Source organism: Ixodes scapularis, unplaced genomic scaffold, assembly GCF_016920785.2.
Source record: "Ixodes scapularis isolate PalLabHiFi unplaced genomic scaffold, ASM1692078v2 PGA_scaffold3__209_contigs__length_174095766, whole genome shotgun sequence".
NCBI lineage: Eukaryota > Metazoa > Arthropoda > Arachnida > Ixodida > Ixodidae > Ixodes > Ixodes scapularis.
In genome coordinates, this window is record NW_024609868.1 from 67,894,241 (window position 1) to 67,916,184 (window position 21,944).

Here is a 21,944-nt window from a genome sequence, read left to right on the forward strand (position 1 = left end):
CTGCTGCTTTCCCGCAGCAAGTGTGCTAAGTTTTTCATTTCTTATTCTGTACACAAGAACCGAGTCGGGACACAACTTAGTATGGCAGTACTACTATGACCATCAAACACCCCATCTTTATATAAAAAAAAAGTTAAATGTAACTCCCACTTGTTACTACAATTGAACCTCGATTTGACGAAGTCACCAGGACCCGCTAATTATTTCGTTAAATCAGGAACTTTGTAAAATCGAGGAAGGAAGACCTCGTGCATAGGCTGCGCAGGGAATCCAAACTTGTTTGTTCAATCGGGAAATTCGTAAAATCGAATTTCGTAAAATCGAGGTTCAACTATATATGAGGCTGATTTTAGTGTAAACTTTCATTTCAATTGTCAGTCCTCACTCCTCGCAGTCCTTTTTTACCGAGAGAGCATGCAATTTTACGCCATTCACGAGAGCACCGGAATTACCCTTTTACACTTCATTCCAGCCTAAGTTGGAAAACGCCATAAGCCACAGCCCCAATCAAGCCAATCAGAATGTCAGAGCGATTGACTGACAATGTATAGTCGGCATGCACTCCTCCCATAGAGAGCTGTCATCTGCTTCGCTTTGTCACTCTGCTTGCCTAACAGGCGCTGTAACATTCACTCCAAACAATGTTACGTTGAAGTGGAGCGTAACATTAATAGGACACTAAACTCACCAAGACACCCTTTTGTTTTTTTTTCAGTGATTACCAAGTTAATTTTCCCTTCAAAAAATATTTTGTTTGTGCAATTTTTGTGTTGCAATACATAATTTGAACAAGGAGCAATTCGAAAATAAGCTTTCATTTTGGGACATTGATGCTGAAATAGAAGTATATTTTGGAATTGTTCAAATATGTCTCGCATATCTGCTAACACATTTATTAATATAAATGCGTACCCCAAGTTTCACAAGCCTACCAAACTCAAAACTTTATTAATATTATAAACCGCAAAAACAACCACCCACAAACATTATGGAAGCCTGCACTCGTGCTTTTAATGTGACACTGCTTTTAGCAATGTTGGAGCCAGAGTTGACTCCAAGTTCACTCCTCCTTCGACCAACAGCTGCAAGGAAACTACCTTGACCATAGACGGCTACAGGCCAAGAACGAAGTGGAAGCTCCTCCCACCTCTTTCCAGTTTAGCAGAGCAAACACTAAAGAGGAGGTCACCTCCTCTCCAAAGTTTGCTCTGCTAAACTGGAGGGAGGAGCATCCACTTCGTTCCTGACCAGTCACCGACTATTGCGTAATTCTTCAAATACAGACACACTTTTTTTTTCTTTATCAGCAGTTTTTTAAAAGAGGTCAACCTATGGTGAAGACTGAGGAAGGTACCTAGACCTGTAATAGTACCGAACATGTCACGCTGACAGAGGAGCTCCCTTATATCAGCTGCTTCTCCTAACAAAACGGTGCATTTTGACACGCACACTCTGGTGAGAGGCGGCAAAGGTTGATACAAGTGGCACAACTGCCATGGTACTCTGTAGCCATGGCACGGAGCCATGTGGAAGACATTAATCGAGCGATCTCATTGCGACTACAAGACCCTGGTTTTGTCTTCTCACAGTATGTGCAATCTTACTATTTTGCATGTACCGCGAATTTTAGCTCCTGACATCGCCGACATAGTCTGGAAATTTAGATAATGTCGGCGATCAACCGGGCTGCCCCTCAACCGGCCAGCGTGGTTGACGAGAAATCCTTGTATAACCTTAAGTCAAAGCGCAGCTGATGCTGCGAGCCAGTGGGATCAATCAAACAGCGTCAACGCATGACATCATGGCATTTGTCCTCTTCCTATACAATAGGCTCTCATTAATTCCATTCAACTTCAGAAAACTACAAATTTTGTTTGAATTATCAGAAATTCATCTAAATATGATGCAAAATAAAATTATGATTTGCCATATGAATGGCTAGACATACAAATCAGATATTTGTTGATTTTTTATAATAAGAAGCAGGTATGCCACACATAAAACATTTGTGAAATGTATGACGTAAGTTTATTTATCCTTCAAAAATGTTTATCGTGGACTGTTTAGACAGCACATGATAAACTCAAAATAAAATGAGGTTTGTTCGTTGGGCCAGTAAGTTGCCTAATGTGGACTATTGGCGACGTGCGCGATCGAAAGCGTCGCTGTGATCTGCCATCCACGATTGGCCGATTGCTGACTATGACGTCAGCAAAGGATTTCTCCTCCACGGAAATAAGAGGAATAGAAGAACCCTAATTTTGACGGTGTTGGCAGTGTTCGTTTCAGAGTGCAATGATTTCAAGCTTCCACCATGCTCATTACAAACATTATCGAACTTGCTGTTCGCGAGGTAATGACGTCACGAGAGGGAACCATAGGAGGGCGCCACTAAAATATCTCGCCGCTAATTGAGCAGGGGACACATGAGCGATGAAAACGGGCATAGCGCAGCAGTTTTCATAGCAACTTGCACAGATGCTGTGACGTGAACCTAAGGCATGCCACCAAGTCACAGCATCCGCACAAGTTGCTATGGAAATTTCTGCGTGGCGCCCGTTTTCATAGCTCATGTGTGCCCTTTGAACCCCGGTGAGCGTGCTTCTCACCGAGCACCTGTGCGCTGCGGAGAAGCAAAACCCGCGGAAGCAAGCTCCGGGGGTGTTTCCTCTCTGCAGTGTCCCAGTGCTCGGAAAGAAGCATACTAAAAGGAGTTGTGATAACAAAAAGTATGAATTACACGAAAACACTGTTCGTATAAAGCGCCTTACAAATACATTAGAACATAGCAGGACAACCAAACATTTTGAAATTTGTTTGAGTTAACCAGAAGTAGGAAATATCCAAGTTTTAATTATCGGAAGCCTACTATGTGTTCTTTCATCGGCTAGAGACCAGAGTTGGCCAGACGAACCTATTCAAAAAGCCATAACAAGGAACCGTATTAAATTAAGAGCAGGGTTCTCCCCACAGAGGGCGGCAGTGGTTTTGCCGCCCACCAGCCTGGCTGATTGTCCACCTCTACTATGTCCAACCCACCGCTATATTTTACCTTCGCTGGACAAAATGATGCTGATTTTAAAAATGCACAATGCCCCAGATTCAGTTTGGCAGATTTGTGTGGCACTATTTCACAGGACTGCATGATCCCTGCAAACAAAATTACTGCTGTGTGGCAGATAAAGTGCTGAAAACACCAAAGGTTGCAGCAGCTGCCCCCTTCTCCTCCTTCAACACCCTGGAAATTGTCAGATGTCCAGATCTCAAGAATTTCTCGGGAGAACCCTGATGAATAGGTATAAAAAGAAAAATGGATGTAGCACTTTTTTCGTTTTTTAGTTTGCTCTTTTTACTTGAATTTGAAGGTTGTGGCAAATTCCACTCATAAAGCGATTGCTCAGTATGTTCCTTTATTGTGAGTACTCACTGGTAAGACGGACCTTGTCCCATGTGCACATGATCGCACAAAGATGACAAAATGCAAGCTGCATTTTTTTCTATATGTACAGTCGTCGACCAATTTTTCGTACGCCGATAATTCAGACTTGTTCGATATTTCGGACCTAAAGAAGGAACTGTGACCTAACCGATGGAACTAGTGCATATTCACGACCGATGTTTCAAACAGCTTGAAGTCCGAACGTTTGATTTTTTGGACAAAATCGTCATAAGCGATCAGTGGGAAAGACCACCGCGAAGCGGCCATTTTGAATTCAATGTTGACTGCACATGGATTGGCTTGGTTTGGCAGGCCTAATTGAGTGCTGCTAGGTCTTACTGCTAGGTGGCACTGTACTTTTTTTTTTCTAGCTGCGCGTGATCATCATCATTGTTGTTACCATTTTGCTCTGTTAATTCGCCAATGCAGTTGTGGACTTGAGCCTCATCTCGACCTCGTTTCGGTAAATTGTGTTTTCGGACTATGCTGGCTTGGACGGCATTGCCCATCTGTTCTTCCGCCACCGCGATGTGTCGTCAAGAAGCGCAGAAAGTACTCGATCATAACGCTAGAAAAGAGGGCAGCCATTCTCAAGTTAATAGAAAGTTGCTGAACGCAAACAGAGGTGTAACCTGAAGCAAGGCACTATTTATGGCTTTTTTAAGCCCGCTTAGACGTAATTAAGGCAGCTTTTTTAATCTGCTTATTTTTCGGACTGCTCTGTTATTCGGACGTATTTTAATCCCTGCGAAATCAAAACAATTATTCGGTGACTGCATTTCCTTTTGAATTTTTTTTTGTTTTGGGGGTGGGTGGGGTAGGCTTATGTTTGATAGGGAACTGCGAGCTACACTTGGGCCTCCGAAGAAATGCAGTTTAGTCACTCCTGGGCTAGACCAATAAAGTGGAGCGAATATCCCGTGACTTTCACTTTTAGTATGTGTGTTTGTGGTTGTACGTGCTCGAGCTTTCGGCTGCACTTTGACCTAAGGTGAGACAAACTATACGGTAACTAGAGGTGCTGTGAGATATATATTTGTACCGTTTTCCCATTCTCCTACTTCTCTAACCAATAATTAGACATTTTTATTTATTTTATTTGTCGAAGACCACTCGGTGCAGGTATGGTACAACTCTTACCAAAAATGGTATTTTGGCAAAAATGTAGCATACTTTCGTTCATGGCACAATTCGGTGCAAATGGTGCAGCATTTCCATCACTAAAAGGTTATTAAAGGTTTCTTTGAGTTTTCAAAACCATTGAGAAATACATTCTAACCGATCCTTGATAGTTGCATTCTGCATATCCTAAAGCATACACATGGCAAATTTAATTGTGATAGGACAATATTAAGAACAAAAGTTCTTGAGCACAAACTGTGAAGATGCCCCAAAATTACAAAGAGAAAAATGTGTCCAATTATTACCATAGATGTGTAGCGACACTTATTTGGGGTGGGAAAATAATGTTTTTATTAAATTCTTGCGAGAAATTGAAGCAGCGACACAGAGGAGACAGCTAGGCCTACTTCTCAAAGTAAACGCGATGGCGGGCAACATTACGATATAAAGAACCACACGCACAAAAAGGCGTCTATGTCCTTCTCGGTTTCCAGGAGTTCTTCAAACATGTGTCTGACGAATTTTGCAATTATACTCCGTCCTCATTATTTTATACACAAGATTTAAAGAATCAAAGATAGTAAAGTACCCTAAAACACAAAATTATATTTTTTGCAAAACATTGCTGTTTTCCAGAGGGGAGCTGTTAAGGGCTAGGTTCCCCAGGATCGTGTCCGGTATGTCGACACAAACCTACCTTTCCAGCTAGTATCACAGGCACAACCAGTATGGTTGCCGCCGTCGCTCGTAGATGGTGCCAACCTTTCCAGCTATCACAGAAGAATGGATAGTTGGGCGGCGCGGCGCGTTGGTGGGAATTTATCGTAGGAAACAGCCCGAAAAACAGACGACGACGAAGAAGAAGCACACAGTGTATCGAGTACAGCTCTGCTGGTATTCCTTCTTCACGAGAGTGGAAAGGCTGAACAATTCTTTTTACTGGCATCTCCCCTAGAGTCGAACTGGCTGAAACCTGCCCCTGGCAAAAACAATAAATGAGCAGGGCTTGCCTGGTGGAAGATCTGGAGCTGCAGCATCTTCTCGAGGCAGGCCCTGAGGTTGGGTGGCCGGGACTGGAGGAAGCGCTCGGGGTCGAAGGTGATGCGTTCGCCGAGCTGCAGGCACAGGGCCTCCCGGTAGCCCCCGATGAGGCGCACGAGGGCACGCAGGAATGCCTGGGACACGCCGTCCCCCAGCATCAGGCTTGGGTTGCGCAGGCTGCGCTTCAGCGGCGTCACCTGGGAAAAGAGAAAATAGTCTTGCGTTCGCATTAGATTGATTAAAAAGAAGACTTAAATGACACCAGCCCTTGCAAAAAGAGAAGCGGCGACTATTCAACCCGAAAAGAAAAAAATTCCCAAAATGTCTTGAAGGACACTAATTATTAGAAGCTTATTTCGAACAACAAGGGTGCACACACATGAAACAAGTTACTGTATTTACTCGCATAATGAACGCACTCGCTAGTGAATGCACTCGCATAATAAACACACGCCCCACAATGGGTACCAATCTTTGGACTTTTTTTTTCCCCTCACATAATGAACGCACCTCCAATTTTCAACTCCGCGAGTCTCGAACTGCGTCAAACTTAGCTAGCCACGAAGCACACAGCCAATTTTCTTGTGCCACGAAGCAGTCAGGCCAAGCCAAGCCAAGCCAAGCCAAGCTGCTCTCGTAATGGCTGCAAGCACGTAGTTGCAGAAGTGATCGACCGTGAAACCAAGCAGGGTGCACACTTGACGAAGCTTGGGTCGAGGAATTGCCCAGCCCCGGACATTCTTCGCCTATCCTATCGGATGCATTGATGTCAACAAACACACCGCCACCTGCGGTCTGCTTTCAGACAGTGAAATCGTGAAAGTAATTAGGCCTTAGAACGGTAGCGTTGCTCTCCGTGCTGAGTAAGCTTCGTAGGGTACTTTTCTTTCGGCAAAAGGAACGCCGAAAGCGCCCTAAAAAGGTTAGGAAATTATAAAGCATGGTTAATGTGGCGCACCCCCGACCAGCCGTGGGTGCGCCTCAATCTGTGGAGACGTGCCACAGTACCTTGCCGTGTCATATAGGCACTTCATACGGCGTCTGCATAAAGTGCGTAAATGCAAAAATTTTACCCCGCATAATGAATGCACCCCCAAATATGTGTCATTTTTCGGGAAAAAAAAGTGTGTTCATTATGCGAGTAAATACGGTAGTATATTCGAGTCCTAAAGATTGGTATTTCTTTTACTAAAATGTTTGGTCAAAGTGACCAAAAGTGATTGCATTTCAGTGTTGTCGTCTCTCTTGTTATATCGAATAACAAATGCCTTGGCTGATTTTTTCAAAATGGATTCATTTTCTTTTTCTCATTTTATGACATGGGCCATTTCTGATTATTGACAGTCAATTGAATATTGTTAGCACAATTAATATTTGTTGAGATTAGTACTGCCAGCATGTGCTTTCAGGTTTTGAAAGCAGTAGCTTCTTTGGGTCCACCAACCTCAGCAGTCGCGTAAGCACAAAATGTATTGGTTGCTCAGTCTTTAACCGCTAAATGATCTTAAAGAAACGGCAACCGGTGCCAGGAACTGAACCCTGGTCACCAAAGTGGAAGCCGAGTGCACTGTTGATTGAGCTATGAACTTGGCACACAGGAACAGGAGGAGCAGAAGGAGGTGGTGTGAGAAAGCGTGTCAAAAGGGCTAGAGAGAGGAGCAGAAAAAGGTGGTGTAGAAAGAGTGTGTGGAACGAGGAGGAATGGAAAGGACAGAAAAGCGTGCTTCCCGTCTTGGTGACCCAAAACATTCAGTGCAAAGGCTTTGCATACAGGTGGTGCTGAAGGGAAGTGTGCGCAGCGTCACAAAGAGACGATGGTGTGACATAAGCTGTTTCCATACAAAACTCTGCCTTAGGCACCATCTGAACTAACAACACCACCCAACCCAGGCTCTGGAAGACTAAGGATCATCCTGCTCTAGGCACCACCTGAACTAAGCGCACCACCCACCCGACAAAGCTACTGCATCTAAACGCATCTGACAGAATGACCAAACATGCAGCCGATTTTTTACGGCGGTAGGTGTAAAAAAGGAAATGCTCATGTACAAGGAAATGCTCATGTACAAACGCAAAACCCCACTTAACGGCAGGGGTACTGCTCTGCCTCTTCTCGTCGTTCCTCACACATGGCAAGGCTCTCCCTCGCCCCCCTCCTCCTTCCCTCCTGTAGGCCGCCGCTGTTCTTGCTTCGGCAAAGCTCTCCCCTCCTCTCTGCGCCCTATCCTCTGGCAGTCATCATTGCGAAATGCATACACAGTCACGCTGTGCGGACACAATCCCTTGCTTCCCACTGCCGCTGCCCAGGTTCCTTTCTCGTGTACTCTCCGTGCCTCTACAGAACAGCTAGCGTACATACTTTTGCTCCTTCCACCGCAGGCGAGGTCACGGGCGCCCCCGTTCTGAAAGAGTGTTTCAGCCTAAAGAAAAGTCATGTCTCCGTGTTCTTCTTTAACACATGCAACATCTCGGAGAATCACTCCACCAAAGCAGGCCTTTCCTCACACATGTCTTCTATATCAATTCCACTGCAAGTAAAGAACCCACTGCAAACATTTTACAGCACACTGGCTGAGGGCAAGTCTCCTTCGACACACATTTCAACAACGCAGCAGCTAGCGCTGTCGATCGCAGCCCGCCTTGTGTGGCCTTTGCAATTTTCTTTATTATGCTTTCTCTTAGGATTGGTCTGTTTTGCTCTACTTATGGCAGCAACTCATGCACCTTTTATTTAGTGCCCTGTTGAACTGTAGGGGATAGAGGCTCTGTTGCACATTTATTTGAAAGGACATCTGAAAATTAAATCGAATAAATCTAATAAGGATTTTAATTTAATGCCACCTTCCTGTTGCTGCTGGCTTGCTGCCTAAAAGTCCAGCTACATCAAAAATTTTGGTAGACACACAATGTCAGATAGTGTGAAAGGAGTAAGGTTTCCAGAGGTAATTTCACCATCCGTTGGAGGATGCATGTCCAAAACACAATAGCAGCAGCTGTCAATAAATGTCACTTCATCTTGAGCAAATCAGTGCAGTTGCAAATATGCAAACAAGAAGTCAACAACAATGTTATGACGAACAGCACTTCCTGAAATGCTCGGCCCATTTCAAAAGATCTACTCACAATTTCACTGGGTATTGATTCGAGGTCCCTGAAAGGGCTGTCGATCTTGTTGTTGTCTGCATCCAAGACCACCACCTCACCCAGCTCACTGCCAGAAACTCTCTGCAAACAAACAAAATGAAATGTAAACTTGGTAGTTTGATAGGTACTTTAGTTGGTGTTGCAGGGTAAATAAAGAAGTCATCAGATGGCAAACAAAAGCATGCTTTTCATGTAAGACTTGTCAAAGTACCGGGGGCTGGAAAGAAATCAGCGATATGCTGATTTTTTCCAGCCCTGGTACTTTGCCTGGACAAAGCCCATCTGCTACAGTCCCTGTCATCGTGGCAACGAAACATATCCTGAATGTCCTTAACCACCTAATATGTTTTTTCATGAGCCTTACATGAAAAGCTTGATTTGAGCTTGCGATTTGGACTACCATATAATCCTGAAGGATGCCCCACAACCGAAAGATAATCCACCCCTATTTTTGACATGATCTGCTATTTTTTTCAAAAACACCGAGAGGTAGCCTACTTTTAGTAATTGCAGTGCCCTGACCAATGGTGACCTCAACCGAAATGGGGTTAGTTACCTACAGCGGAAGGACGGTTGTCTCTCCTCCATTGTCCCTCAATGTGAAAACAAGTTTGGCACATCACAAAATACAAAAATAGTATTTTAAAAATTTTACGTCGCACACCCAAAGTTAGCACGCTCCTCATTTTCACCCAATTTGTTCCCATATTTTTTTTTTTTTTTGATAGGCTATATCTTGGGATATTACATCAAGTGGTTTTTATTCGAACATGGGGCCAAGCTATCGATGCACAGTCGAAACTCCTCTTTCTTCATAAAGTTAACTGTGTGGTGGCCTCACACTAATGACATGGGAGGTGGACGTTGAATTCTTGCATTGTAAAGACTGGTTTACACACTTGCATTTTGCTATGCCCGAGAGTACAATAATCGGCTTTTAAGCCTCTTGTGACTGCTTACGACCCCCGGCTGTGCTGTGCAGCCTGTTGTAAGCAGTCACAAGGGGCTTAAAACTGTTTTTCAAGCCTCTCCAGTTGTAAACAGTCGCAAGTGAGTGAACCAGCCCCCGCAACAGCCCCACAAGTGCAGGTTGGTTAGCCAGGTGGGGAGGGGTTCAGAAACAGGAGGCTCCCTCCCTACTAGGCAATGGAACTGAGTAAATGGCATGTACGCTGTGCGAAATCAGTTGGCACACGACATCAATCATTTCTTACATTTTCCTAAAACAGGGAATTGAGGAATATAAATTTTTTCTGCCAAGTAGGCGCCCTAAATAAGCATATTAAACATTTAGCTCTTCTCCCTCAATTTCTACCCGTATACCCACAGAACTTGCGAGCTCCACGGTTATTGCTTTCCTGCAGCGCACGAATGCTCGGTGAGAAGCACATTTCATGGGGCTAACTTGCCTCGATCAACACTTCGAGAAGTATGAATATTGCGGTTTCACTCGAAGCAAATATCGAATAATAAAAAATTTGAACACCAACCAAGCCCTTCTATAGGGACCCTACGTTTCGAGGCCGATTCGGCCTCTTCTTCAGGGGCGACTACCGCTATGGCCGTGGAGGAGCAGTGTCTTTTCTTTTTCTTCTACGGCAAGTATCTGGTCTTCTTCTTCTACGGTTCTACCGTTTTAATAAAGTGACGAAGCCCGTTCACATATGCGGATGGTAAAGCCCCGAGAGACCGATTGATGTTCTGTGGCATTCTTTGAATATGCCAGGATTCGAGAAAGTCTCTTTCGGGGATTTGTCTCAATGTCAATGATGCATGCGTCGTCAAAGTCAATAGAATGGTCCTTGATGTCGCAGTCAGCGACCGCACTACGCTCACGATCAAACTTGCAGACGTCGTTTTTATGTTGACGCATTCTCTCTGTAAAGTTCTTTGTTTCGCCGATGCATGTGGCCACGCAAACCCTGCAAGGAATCCTATATATAACACCTTGGGCTCTGTCTTGAAAAGGACGACCTTTTGGGCGTGGCACGAGTCATCCAAGGGTAGACACAGGTTTGTGCGCTAGTTGGATATCCTCTTTAGCCAGCACATGTGCCAGTGCCTCGCTTGTTCCGTTGATGTGGGGAACGCTGATGCGCGAGGTCGGGCAGGAATTCGCACGACTGTTGCTGCACATGTTGTTGGTTTCGACCTACACGGCGGGCAACGCGATGAATGAAGCTGCTCATGTAGCCGTTTTTTTTTAAGGTCAGCAATAACAGTTTGTTCCTCCTTTCTCTTGTCCTCTTCCGATGAGCAGATGGTCTTTGCCCTGGTTAACAGTGTCCTGACCACGGACGCTTTGTGATTGGCTGGGTGGCTGGATTCAAACAGAAGGTAGCGTCCAGTGTGCGTTGGTCTTCTGTATACAGAGAATTTTAGCTCTTCCCCTTGCCGTTTTACTAGCACGTCCAGGAAAGGTAAGGTGCCATCTTTTTCGCGCTCCACAGTGAACTGGATGTCCGGCTCAGTGGTGTTGAGATGCTCCAGAAATTTGTCCACCAAAGACTTTTTCAGGACACTAGCGCACAGACCTGTGTCTACCCTTGAACGACTTATGCCACTCCCAAAAGATCACCCTGGTAAAGAAAGAGCCCAAGGCGTTATATATCAAATTCCTTGCGGGATTTGCGCGGCCACATACATCAGCAAAACAAAGAACTTTACAGAGAGAACCTGTCAACACAAAAACGACATGCGCAAGTTTGATCATGAGCGTAGCGCGGTCGCTGAGCACTGCAATGTCAAGGACCATCTTATTGACTTTGACAATGCATGCATCATTGACGTTGAGACATATCCCCGAAAGAGACTTTCTCGAATCCTGGCATATTCAAACAACGCCACAGAACATCAATCGGTCTCTCGGAGCTTTACCATCCGCATATGTGAACGGACTTCATCACTTCATTGAAAAGGTAGAGCTGTAGAAGAAGAAGACCAAATACTTGCTGTAGAAGAAAAAGAAAAAGACACTGCTCCTCAACGGCCATAGCTGTAGTCACCCCTGAAGAAGACACCGAATAGGCCTTGAAACGTAGGGTCCCTAAGAAGGGCTTGGTTGGTGTTTGAATTTTTTATTATTTAATTACTCCCAACCAGACAGATCTCTGTCAAATGCTTACTCTGAGTATTGAATAGCATGTAATTCAAAACTACTAATTGAAAATTTCAGTATTTGCACAGCCCTAGTTTTGATACTAAATACACTGTCTTCTTAGAAAAGAATTTATGAAAAGTTTGTTATACCAAAGTTCAACTGCAAAAAAATGTGGTTTGTAGAGCAAGTGTTTTCATTGGTTCAATAAAGTTTGCATGAAAGTTGTCCGACTGTACTGACATTTTAGAGTAGTGCCTGCACAGTCTGTCAATCTGGGGTTTCTTTCATCAGACGAGGAAGAGCATAACTGATATATCATGCACCTTAAGCAAATGAATGAAATTTGGTCCTAAGAACTCGAAATCAATTAGCAACATCATCAAGTCACCGACAACTATTCAATATTTTCGTCTCTACTGTAACAAGATTCTGACATATTAAGTAAAATGAAAAACAAGGTTGAAAAACCAGTGAGGTACACTTCTCAGTGGGAACTGAACAACTGGGAGAACCAGTGGACTCACTGCAAGCGTCGTTGTTGGCACACCAATCAAGAAAGGCATAGGAGCACTGCAAAAGAAGAACAAACATTGGTACACTGATTATAAGAAACACTGCTTCATAACAGAAACTACAAGGCACGGAGTAATAAAACGACGGACGAGACGACGCGAAGCCTCCGTTATTTTATTTCTCCGGGCCTCGAAGTTCAGATTACGACATTTCCTAACCAGCTTGCACACATGGTACTTTCGCTTCTTACCGCTTCGCAGACTGTCCATCCAACTTTGAAACCGGCTTTTTCATATGTTATCAGTCCACATAGAACACGATGCTAATATTACACAAAATTTTTGGCAGACTTCTTTAATTTAAATTGCTGTTTTGTTGCAACCAACAAACGTGAAACATAAAACCGAATTTCCTGCTTACCCAGTAAAGAAGAGAAAAGTCCCTACAGTCACTGAGAGTATGAAAACACCAGGAAAGAGTTTCAGTTCTACCGCCTCCAGCGCAAGCTTCCTACCTTCGATACCGTTTCAGCATTTCGTGCAAGCGCAGCCAAAGCAAGGCAAAAGCCAGCGAGTGTATGCAGGAGGTGGGGCATCGGAAAAAGATGTTTTGCCGTTCTCACATTGTCAGCGAGTACAGGGAGACACACCAGGCAAGGGATACTAGAGCCCAGTGGCTCAGATTCCAAACATATAGTTGCCTGCGCAGGTGATCTGCCTGCATTACGGATCTCTCGTGACCGTGAAAGTCATAACGAACTACGCATTTTTATGCCCTTTGTAAACAAAAGAGTGCCTTACCTCAGGTAGTCGAGGAGATGATTCGGAAGGACCGGGATGAAGATGTGTTGCCTGAATATATGTCGCAAAAAGACAACCACTGTGAAATCGGCAGCAAGAACCTCGAAAGGAATCTCTAAGTACTGCATGTGCAATGCCACGAATTTAACTGTAGTAAATATCTTTCCTTTTTCCGTCTAATCACTGAAATTCTTTCCTTAGTTAGATGGAGCATACAACAAAAATTCTCAAAATAACTCGTTCACTGCTGTCTTGGATACCTACCGTAAAATTCCGAGGGGAGCGCCCACGCCACTTTTACTGAAAACTGGGTTAATCTAGGCACGGGCGCTTAGCGTACAATATTGGAAATGCTAATAGTAAGCACTTAAACAAAGTGGGCATTTCTGTGGTATCTTACAATATAATTATAACTAGGCTGCATGTTTTATGGTCGTCATTCCACTTGGAAACGAGAAAAAACTCACTCTCTTGCTCATGAGTGCAAAGTAAGGGCATAATTGCTGAATATATTTTGCTGGATGGTCTTCAACTGGTGAAACTTCAAGCTTCTTAACATGTAAATCAACTGAAGTTGAAAGGGACCATAAAACAGAGGATGGCAGAGAAAAACTAGATATGCTTTTCTTCCTTGTCAGATTGTATCGTTCATTGTGTTTGGCCGACACCCCAAGTGCTCCAAGTGGCGATTGCCTGAAGGGGTTTCACCTATCCTGCTAATTCAGAGCTCCTATACTGAGGTGCATCTTCTGTTCTACCCTGAATGAGTGTGACCAAGAAGCTCATCCTTCACCAAAAAACAATTTTTCTTATGGCAGCCTCCTAGGTGAAGAAAGCAGTCAAGAAGGATGCTCTTTTCTCCTTTTTCAGCAACTACCGTAGAATACCATGCATCCGCCCATTCCACACAAAGTGCCCATTTCCAAATTTGTAAAATCTGAGGAAATACGCACAGTACACTTATATGCAAAACTGATGACCGGACAAGCGCCGAACCCACATTTTTCCGGGATTATGTCTCAGTTTTCAGTGGGCGTTTGCCTGATACTTTACGGTAGTACTACTACCTGTATACGAAAACTGTAACTCATTCCATTCTTTATTACAAAGAGTTTATTCCAAGCACTAGTTAGCCCATCTAAGAATCATTTCATGGTCCCTGGCATTGGACCCTTTGCTATATAGATGTTGCAGAGCTCACTCACCACTCCATGGGATAGATAAGAGCATTCGCAGCCTGGACGCAAGCACTGAGCCTGCTCAAGCGCTTGGAGGTGATCAGGATTCTTCGCTCATGAAGCATGCTGAGGAAAGTTCGGCACAAGTAAACGCAAAGCTCTGGCTAAACTGCTCTCAAATTCGGCATCTAAAAAAAGCAAAGGAACTGAAGTAGCCATGAAATGAAAACAAATTGTCCTAAAACACAAGGGGCCAAGAACCATTATTCTATGTGTAACACCCCCCCCCCCCCCTTGCAGCCCTTTCCACTCCACGGTTTTATTAGCTCCTAGGGTTCTGTATGTAGCGCAGTAATTATTAAAGGCCACGTGCTCCACTGTCCGCATTTAGTTCATAGCCAATAGTACAAGCGCAAGAGTATGGTACTTTGCTTGTACAGGTGCGCATGAAAAGAAAGTAATAAAGCCTCTTGCAAAAAAACACTCCTGTACCTGTACCTTAAACACCACGGCACAAAGCTTGCGACACTGGCCGCGGAATGTGCCAGACGGCGTTGTCTAACAATATAATTTTTTTGGGATTAGTAGGCTTGCCATTTCTGACTAATACATTCCATCGCTGAACATGTTTTCAAGTTATTATCAAACAAAAATTAAAAAGGCAATTGTTATGTATATATTCAAATGAAGCACCATCATCTTTCAACTATTTCCTCAAGCTTATTGATAACCTTAGAGCAGTTATATATTGAAAAATTGAAACAAAAACAAGTAAAAATACCAAGGCTACATTTACATATACATCATTATAAGGTATCCGACTCCTCGATAAAGGGAACATAAAGGACATGCATAACATATCAAGAAAATAGAGACGCTCTGGTTGTCCCAAGACGGAACATAGAGATCTATCGACCGTAACAAATACAACGATTTCATCTCACTACGAACAACAGTATGCAAAATTACGAGGTCTCTCAACTGACTCACAACAGCCAGCTTAGCCAATAAAAATTGGTCCAGCAACCATTTCATAAAGGTAGAAACACTGCTTTCAAATATGGCTGCCACGTGTCATCCTTATAATATGCCTTTGTACATTTTTTACTGCAAGATTTTGTGATACGGTCAATGGATTCCAGATGACCGGGCCAAATTCCAGTCATGATCAAACTAAAGATTTATGCAGTGCAATATACTTATCATGGGTCATGAACACCTGACTGGCAAAAAAAGAGGAAACAGTGAACTGTTCGTAGCAATATATACTTGTCTCCAACATGGAGATCACAAGAACCCATTGAAAAAGCAAACCAGAAAACTTGAGAACTTGCCTTGCAAAGATGGTGATCATGTTGGTGGCATCAACAGCATTGAAGTACTCGGTGAGGTTTCGCTAGAAGCAAAATCAGAAACGAGCTCACTCGCAGGAACTTACAAACCAATTCCATACAACAACTCTATGCAGTAGCACAATTAGTAACACAATTTGTTCAGCACATGGGAGTATATCAAAAGCAGTGATATGATTGTTTCAAGTCATTTTGGAGCACCTTTTGAGCAGTTAAAATTCCATTTTTAAGCAGCAAATAGAGCTTTTAGAGCATAAGTTTACACTAAATTTTAATTCCTACCACTGAAAATATCATATGTTAAGACTTTTGGAGCATAAGTTAACACTTCATTTTAATTCCTACCACTGCAAATAACTGTTAAGACTAATCTGTTGGCCTGTCCATCAAAAAAACATTGTCTAATTAACCTTCCCACTTATGTGCAACTTTCTGATATCATTCATTGCACGGCAGGTTTAATTCCCTCAAACACACAGCTAGCTGTTATGTGTAGAAGTACCAAGCATGACAACACTATGTTGAATGATAAAGAACAGTGTGAGGTGCTGCGAATGCTTATTTTTGCTGTAGAGCCAAAGGTAAACCAAATAATATACTATTCCATCGAAATCATGTCTGAACAGAATAATATTAAGCACCCAAGTTGATGTGCTTTTGTCATTTTATTAACATCAATGACAATTTATATGTTGGACTTCATGGTAACAGAAATCGGTTTTGAACAATAATTGAGACTACAATCCAGTCGAACTCACCAACGCTATCCCGAAGTTTCCATTCCCTTTCCACCTAATTGACTTAGTAATTGTACGATGGCACAGGGAGCTCCGTTCACTGTGCCATCGTACAGATGAAACCTTAATAAAGGCAATAAATAAACCAGAGAGATGGCATAAAAAATTAGCTTATAAAAAGTCCCTATAAATCTTCTCGCAATACACAAGTATCCTTACTAAATCTCAAATCTGAACAAAAAAAAATATCAGATTGGGTTGTTACATCAACGCTTACAAAAAACCCTTTTATTTTTTTTCTGATACTGTAAACAACTTAATTTTTGCGATGACCTGATTTTCGCGAATTGTCTACAATTCATGAAAAATAGGTCCCGCGAACAATTCCAATAAAATGCAAACACACTGGAATCTATGTTGAGATCCCACCACGTCGCAAAAACTAGAACCCGCACATTATTCCAAAACTTCAGCTTTTACCTAAATCACGAAATATTGAGTCTGCGAAAAATAGGTCATTTACAGTATACGCGACGCTTTGTTTTGGAGAAGTGCTTTCTCCTTAGTACGTGGCTGCGCTGCGGCGAAGCGTGACAGAAAAAATTGGGATGCCTACTCAGTGGGTTTCTCTTCACTGCAGTGGTGCGCACCAGTGGAAGACAAGAGGCGCACTCACCGAGGCTACCCAACCCACCAGAACAAACCACGAACAAAAAATATTGCGCGACCTCCAAATACGGTCAGTACAGTCAAACCTCGATGTAACAAACTTCTATGTAACGAAACTCCCGATGTAACGAAGTACATAACCTTTTCTAGCCGCAAGTGTATGCACACCATGTATTTTTTACCTCTATGTAACGAAGTCCCGTTTGCCGAAATTTCGATATAACGAAATTTCATGGACAATTTGTCACAAACGTTTGGGTCCTAAAGGAGATTTTGGGAAGCACATGTGCTGAAATGGGCCCCCCATAAAGCGCAAAGGGCGAAGCGGGCCGAATCTGGCGAGTGTGGTGTACAGAACAACTACGAGAGGACACTAGGGCAGCCGCCGTTTCGTCCGTTGGCTTCCTTCGCGTTGAGTAGTTTGTTTCGAGGCCTAACTAAAAGCGTGCGTTTTTCGCTGTCGTGGGCGATGGAGCCTCGAAGGCAATTGAACCGTCCCTGACAACGTTGATTACGACGACTTTCTATAAGCCGACTCTGCTGTCATTGCGACGGAGGAGGTGACCAACGAGGCGATAGCTAGCGATGTTCATGGGTACTGGCAAGTCTGGGACGACATCGAGCCTGATGAGCAAGACCCCTGCGATGTGCCCAGTAACCGTGAAGTGGTGAACGCGATGAATGTCTTGAGACGGTTCGCAATCCCACAGCAAGACAAAGACGCAATGCAGGCCGTCTGACTATGCGAACGTCGTGTGATGCCAATAATAATGCCAAGAGTGGCTCACAAAAGGGTGATGGACTACTTTCAACCAAAATAGAGGCGTCCTCGGTGAGTTTTGTTCACCCAAGAAACATTTGTGGAAACTTTCTTTCACATTAGCCTCGAATTTCCATGTAGCGAAATTTCAATGTAACAAAATAAATTCCGAATTTTACGGACTTCGTTACATCGAGGTGTGACTGTATTTGATACAGAAATCAAATCGGGTAATACGTTACTTAAATCGAAAGTACTGAAAATTCGGACAAGCCTACCGTAACGATACGGCCATTCAGCGGGTCTTCAGCTGTTATATTTTCAGCATTAATAAAGTGAAATTACAGTCTGGCGCAATATTGGCACAAATTCATCACATTTTGTCGAAATGTAGCAAAATGCAGCAGGGTAAGCACTTTGGCGCAGTTGGGCATAAATGGCGCAGCAATCACATCACTGCAGAATGACTAACAAGATTTTTATTCAACATAAATAGGGTAGTTATACATTACTATGCACCTCACTTGCGTAAAGGTACTATTGGTGGTGATGACAAAAAAAGTCTAGACCCACAACATCACATTATTAAAAAGAAGTTACGAAGAAGTTTCTTAAATTTTATACAAGGCGATGAAATCCCCCACTGGTGACAGACATTATTCAACCCAATCCAACTGCACCACCGACAATTTTTAGTAAGCGCTCCTACCGTAAAATACCGAGCATCCGCACATTCCCTACTAAGTGCCCACCCCAAAATTTTGCAACATCTGAAAAAATATGCACAGTAGATATATAGGTAAAATTAATGACCTAACAAGCACTCATTCCCCAATTTTCGCGATTATCTTCATATTTTGAGTGGGCGCTTGCTCGGTATTTTAGGGTATTTAAAATTAGAGATTGAATCGACCACATCTTATTACGACTGCAAGCCTTATCTTTTGTGGCAAAATTTCTGCTTTTTGCAATCCATGGTTTATTCATGCATTGTAAAAAAGCTTCATAAACTTCTGGACACAGCTGGTAGTAAATTCGTTACACCCCTTTGAATAAATTATGAAATGTTTAAAGCCCCAGGAACCAGCAGTTGAAAGGAACAGAAGGCAAGGGAAATTGAAGTTGTTTATATTTTATGCTGTCACCCCATTGGGAAGGTCAAGATCGATTAAGCATTGAATACTGACTTTTTTTTTACATTACCACACCAAATTATTAAAACCAATATTAATTTGAAGGAGCATAGCTAACCAGACCTTAAATTATACGTCAACCTCAGTTTTGTTACAATGTCTGTTCAGTTAGGAGGCAGAAAGAAAGATGAAGAGGTGAGATAAGAATGAAGTAGACACTTCATTGACACTTTCATTAGCTTTCTTTAGAATAGGAAGTGATGACTAACAATTTAGATTACTAATACTAAGAAAATACCCATAAAAATAGAATTTATTGCTACTGTATGAGAGTTGATTCATAAATAAATATTCATATGTAGTTAATGGGCACGTTGAGTATATGCTCCCTTACTCCTACCCCGACGCCCCGAGTTTCATGCTCAGAGTGCAGCAACTGATTGGGACTTGGCGTACAGGAGCACGACACACTGAAACTATCAACGAGTCGCGCAGCCACTTCAACAGTTAGAGCCCTGCGCGAAAAACACTCTGATCATCCACATCCGATCCGCAGACTTTGTATCCGCATCTGAACCACATTCGCAATGTTCTTAAATATTTCCATTCGCATCCACAGATTTTGTATCCACATCCAAATAGCATCCACTAAATTCAGAACCGCATTCGACCCACATTCATCTTACTTCTACAGTTAAAGCACTGCGCAAATAATGCTCTGATCATCTGCATCCGATCTACAGACTTCGTATCCGGATCTGAACCCCATTCGCAATGTTCTTAAATATTTCCATTCGCATCCGATTTTCATCCACAGATTTTGTATCCACATCCGAATCACAACCATTAAATTCAGAACCACATCCGACACTCAATCCGCGCATTCATTTTACATCATAATATCAAGCATGAACAAAAAATTTTAAAAAGCATCTAGATGGTGTCCTATACGCCATCTGCTTATCTTTGTACAAATAACTCTTTGCGTGGGAATACAGAGAAACGTGTTTTTACTGTATTTATAAAATAAGCAATCATCCTTCCAGAGGCACTGCACATCGCTGGAAAGATGATCACAGTTATGGTTTCATCTTGGGAGTCCGTGACACTGACACTCTATCCAGAAGATGCGCTCGAAACGAAAGAAATTTTGATATTTATTTACCCTTTTGCTTTGTAAAAAGCAAAAGGGTGGTGGTTCGTGAGGTATTGGTTGTGGCACAGTTTCTGCAACATGGCGCAGGATGGCACAGACAAATGCGTCTGGTGCAAAATGGCGCAAACGGCGCAGCCGTTCCACCCCTGATAATGTAAAAAGTTTGCGGATGCAGTTCGAATGTGGATACAATGACTGCAAATGCGGATAATCAAACTGTTATCCGCACAGGGCTCTAGTAATAGCCATTGAGCAAAGCATGCTTTTATCACACATCATCTAACAAAAACGGATGAGATTTAAATTCTCCTACTAAAAACCATGAAGCTGCAGTAACATGTTGATATATACAGGGTGTTTTGTTTTCAATTCACAGATTTTTTAGGAGAGGGGGTGAGAGTTAGACAGGTGCTGCCTTCACTATATATTTATAACACTCGGAGGGCATTAGATGAGGGGATAATCATGCTAAGTTGACTAATTAACTAAAATTTGGTAATTAACGTTTTTAATTATTCATTTTAGGGGACATGTTGAAATTGCAGTAGTGACGGAAATTACTATTAGAGGACAGAATACTGCAAAGAATCTGTGAAAGGATAATGATTTTCAAGATATTAATTGATAAATGTTTGAGTTTTTTGGTTCCCAATTAATTAATTGCACGTAAAAAGAGTGCATCAAGCCCTATTCTCAATGATACTTAGAAGAGTTACATAGTCGTTTTGGTCGTGTCGTCACTTGTGTTGTCCGTCTTTGTAGATAGGGCTTGATGCGCTCTTTTCGCGCTCAATTTTTAAAATCGATGAAAAAATGTGAAAACTGATTAATTAAGTTTTCAGAAACTATAATCCTTTCGCGAATTCTTATACATTCTGGCATTTAATACTAATTGCCGTCAATGCTGCAATTCCTACATGACCCCTAAACGAATTGTTAAAACTTAACAGATTTTAGTTACCTAATCAGTCAACTTAGCATTACGATTATCCCTTCATACAATGTCCGCCGAGCCTGATAAATATGTGGTAAAGACGGCACCCACCTAACTCTCGCCCTCTTTTTTTAACATAAATCTGTCCGAATTAAAATTAAACTTTCTGTAAAAGAAAATAAAAATAATTATTAGCACCCAATTGCAGAGTTTAAGTTTTAATTGGTATAATCATTCTGTTATTGGCAGTTCTCCAGTGATGTGTTTCAGTTAAAACTGCAATATCCACAGCTTGTGATATTAGATAGTGTGATATTGAGCTGATAGACATTGACTGCAGACGTTTTCTGAAACTCACATTCTCGGGAATGCTTGGCAGCTTGGTGTGATCCGAGCAAGCACACTGGAACGGCTGGAAAAGTACATACATGTAAAAATGTGTGGAGCCCCGACATGTTTGACATAATGAAAATATTTCTCCCATAAAAATAATTATACAAGCCGAAAAAGAGAACAACTTGGCACCAGAGCAGTGGTTTAGAAAAGAACAGAAGCCATTCAGATCCTCCACGCGGTAAGATGAAGGTCTTTCATTTACTGACTAGAAAACAAATTGCCTGTGCTAACAAGTGCACTTGAAAAGTGGTGGCTTGTTTGCATTATTTACAGGAGACAATTGAGACTGCATTTACTGACATACGGGTCAACCTCAGACAGTCTGAACTGGGTCTATAAACCTAAGAGGGAGATTGGCAAGCTACTATTGCAATAATTCCTAAACGTTCCAAGTTTTAGACATAGCGTGAAGTATAAGCAAAATACTTGCAAATTAAACATTTTTTTTTTGTTTGTATTCAGGGTCACCG

At 42.5% G+C, this 21,944-nt stretch overlaps 1 protein-coding gene across 1 annotated transcript in view; it reads right to left on the reverse strand.

Annotated features, from left to right (window-relative positions):
* Window positions 1-21,944, reverse strand: part of LOC8033476 (DENN domain-containing protein 1A) — a 40,546-nt gene that overhangs the window by 11,854 nt on the left and 6,748 nt on the right. Inside the window, exons 8-14 of the mRNA XM_029987299.4 lie at window positions 21,437-21,490; window positions 15,672-15,733; window positions 14,365-14,463; window positions 13,160-13,210; window positions 12,371-12,416; window positions 8,726-8,827; window positions 5,572-5,799 (exon numbers count right to left, since the gene is read on the reverse strand). Coding sequence (XP_029843159.3) covers window positions 5,572-5,799; window positions 8,726-8,827; window positions 12,371-12,416; window positions 13,160-13,210; window positions 14,365-14,463; window positions 15,672-15,733; window positions 21,437-21,490 — 642 coding nt within the window. The remainder of the gene's footprint in view (window positions 1-5,571; window positions 5,800-8,725; window positions 8,828-12,370; window positions 12,417-13,159; window positions 13,211-14,364; window positions 14,464-15,671; window positions 15,734-21,436; window positions 21,491-21,944) is intronic.